Source organism: Acanthamoeba castellanii, assembly GCF_000313135.1.
Source record: "Acanthamoeba castellanii str. Neff unplaced genomic scaffold scf7180000084758, whole genome shotgun sequence".
Classification (NCBI taxonomy): Eukaryota; Discosea; order Longamoebia; family Acanthamoebidae; genus Acanthamoeba; species Acanthamoeba castellanii.
Window position 1 is genome coordinate 21971 of NW_004457380.1, and position 2444 is coordinate 24414.

Sequence of the window (2444 nt, forward strand, 5' to 3'; positions counted from 1 at the left end):
GGCCTCCTCCACCTTCTTGCGTATCTCCTCGGCCTCGAGCTTGGAGGTCTCGGCCTCCAACTGACGGATCTCCTCCACCATCTTCCGCATCTCGTCATCGTGCTGCAGATCGAAGCCCAAACGCACGCAAAGAGAAAGAGCGATCAGTCCCAAACAGGTCAGCACGTTGGCGAAGGGAGCGACGAGAGTGAAGAGTGAGAGCCGTACGACTTCGCCGGAGTGGATGGCCTGCTCGATGTCGGCGAGCTCCTCGGCACGGTTGGCGAACTTCTTGGTCTTCTTCCTCTTGAGCTTCTTGGTCTTGCTCTTCTTCAGCGTGCTGCCGGAGTCCTCCGTCTTCTTCTTTTTCTTCTTCTTTTTCTTGTCGCCCTCTGCGGCCGCGGCTTCGCTTTCGTCGGCGCCCGGTCTGGCGATGGTCGACTTGGACTTCTTCGACTTGCCCTCTCCACTCTTGGATTTCTTCTTCTTGCCGCTCGACTTCTTGCTTTCGCCGGAAGCCAACTTGGATTTCTGCATTGGAGTGGAATATAGCGACACATGCGATACACACCACACACACACACACACACACACACACACACACACACACACACACACACACACACACACACACACACACAACGGGATTGATTAGTAAAGTTGGCCGAGCGCACGCATACGTGCCAAGAATGGGGGAGCATGCCTTTTTCTTTTTCTTCTTGATGGTGGACGGTGACTCGGCGAGCAGGACGGCATCGGCGGACTGCGACATGGTCGACTCGTCGTCTTCGCGACTCTGCTGCATGGACCCGGCGCTACTGTCGTCGTCGCGGCTCTGCTGCATGCTGTCCTCCTCGTCCGACGTGGCGGCGTCCTCCTCCTCCTCTTCGTCGTCGCTGTCCTTGATGGTGCCCTTGATCCAGTACTTGAGGAGCATCAAGAACGCGCGCGCCCTGCAGTGACCCATGCGCGTGAGTCCCCCACCCCAATGTATGGACGCATGCGTGACGCGGTGATCAACGTACCATTCATCCCTCTCAGCGGAGGAGCGCGCCTCGAGAAGGATCGCCCTCTCGGGGCACACGAGGCAGAAACAGAGGTCCTCGCTCACCACCTTGTGGGGGTGAAACATCAGGGCACGAGACGTGGTCAGGGCAGGTTAAAAATTCGGAGAAGAGCCGATGGCGGTACCTTGGCCCCTTCGACGTGCTTGACGGCTTCCTTGCCCACGGCCACTTCCTCGACGTCGGCGATGGTGATGGAGTTGGGCTCCTTCTTCTCCTCCTGCTTCTTTGGCTCGAGCGCGGCTCCCGCCTGTCCGATCAGGCCCGCAGCATTGCCTGGCACGTTTGCGAAGATGAAAGTGAGTCATAGATGAGGGAGACACGCAAAGACAAGCGTCGAAGTCTGTACCGGGCGCACGCGGAGAGCGGGGCGAGCGGGGCTGGAACATGTCGGTGTCGAGCGTGGCGCGCGCGACGCTTCCGCCCAGCCGCGAGCCGCCGCCCACGCGCACGGTGCCGCCCTTCAGATAGCGCAGCTCGCTCTGCTTCTTGTCCGAGTCCTTCCCCTCGGTCACCACGCCTGGTCAGGCGACAATGAAACCGGTCAGCAACTTCCAGGGAAACCCATCGGGTGGGGGGATGGGGGCCTGGGTGGGTTACCGGGCTTGGAAGAGCCCGACCACGAAGTTTGGCGCCTGAGGCGCGGGCCGCGCTGGGTCCACTTGATGGTGTCCAGCTCGGGTGAGATCTGCAAGTGCACCTGCTGGCCCGGCTTCCCCTTCTCATGTCGGATGAACACCTCGCCTATCGATCAAATCATTGCTATTAGCTTGCGAGCGCCCAGAATTCTCCTCATTTCTCGACCACTTCGCGCAAAGAAATATAACGGGCTATGCCTAGGGAAAGTTGGGGGGGGGGCACTTTACCATCTTTCAACATCTGGAAGACGAGCTTGGTTTCCCAGTCGCCGTCCTCGTCGGAGAAGGCAAAGTCCTCCTCCTATATTCACAACGTCAAGGCAGAAAGGTCAGGAGTTGAGCGGTGCGCGCGCGGCAAGGAGTGAGTGAGTGAGCGAGCGTGCGCGACGTACGTCTCCCTCATCGTAGAGCTCGTCGTGGTCAAAGGTCAGAAGCTTGCTGGAGAAGGGGTTGTTGTCGTAGGTGAAGCGCTCAATGGAGTCCTCGATCTCATCGAACTCGGCCGGCAGAGCGTTGAGCTTGTTGCCGTCGATCATCAGCTCCCGCAGGTTCTTCAGATATCCGATTTCGGGCGGAAGGTCCTTGATGCGGTTGTCCTTCACGTCGAGCGAAGTCAGATTCGCCAAGTTGCCTGCGTGAACCCGCCCAGTGTCAGTCACGTCATGTCTGCAACTGCAAAGCGCAGGGTGTGTGTCGCGTGTGCGCCGTGTGTGTGTGTGTGTGTGGTGGACGAACCGAAGGCGGACGGGCGGGACTAAGTTCG

At 59.3% G+C, this 2444-nt stretch overlaps 1 protein-coding gene across 1 annotated transcript in view; it reads right to left on the reverse strand.

Annotated features, from left to right (window-relative positions):
* The window catches only part of ACA1_210250 (villin headpiece domain containing protein), a gene marked incomplete at both ends in the record, with an annotated part of 8819 nt that extends 6602 nt beyond the window's left edge, over nucleotides 1-2217 (reverse strand). The window contains 9 exons of the mRNA XM_004336938.1: nucleotides 13-102; nucleotides 208-510; nucleotides 731-932; nucleotides 1005-1093; nucleotides 1171-1319; nucleotides 1393-1563; nucleotides 1644-1761; nucleotides 1905-1982; nucleotides 2074-2217. Of these exons, the coding sequence (XP_004336986.1) occupies nucleotides 13-102; nucleotides 208-510; nucleotides 731-932; nucleotides 1005-1093; nucleotides 1171-1319; nucleotides 1393-1563; nucleotides 1644-1761; nucleotides 1905-1982; nucleotides 2074-2217 (1344 nt within the window). The remainder of the gene's footprint in view (nucleotides 1-12; nucleotides 103-207; nucleotides 511-730; nucleotides 933-1004; nucleotides 1094-1170; nucleotides 1320-1392; nucleotides 1564-1643; nucleotides 1762-1904; nucleotides 1983-2073) is intronic.
* Nucleotides 2218-2444: the final 227 nt, after the last annotated feature.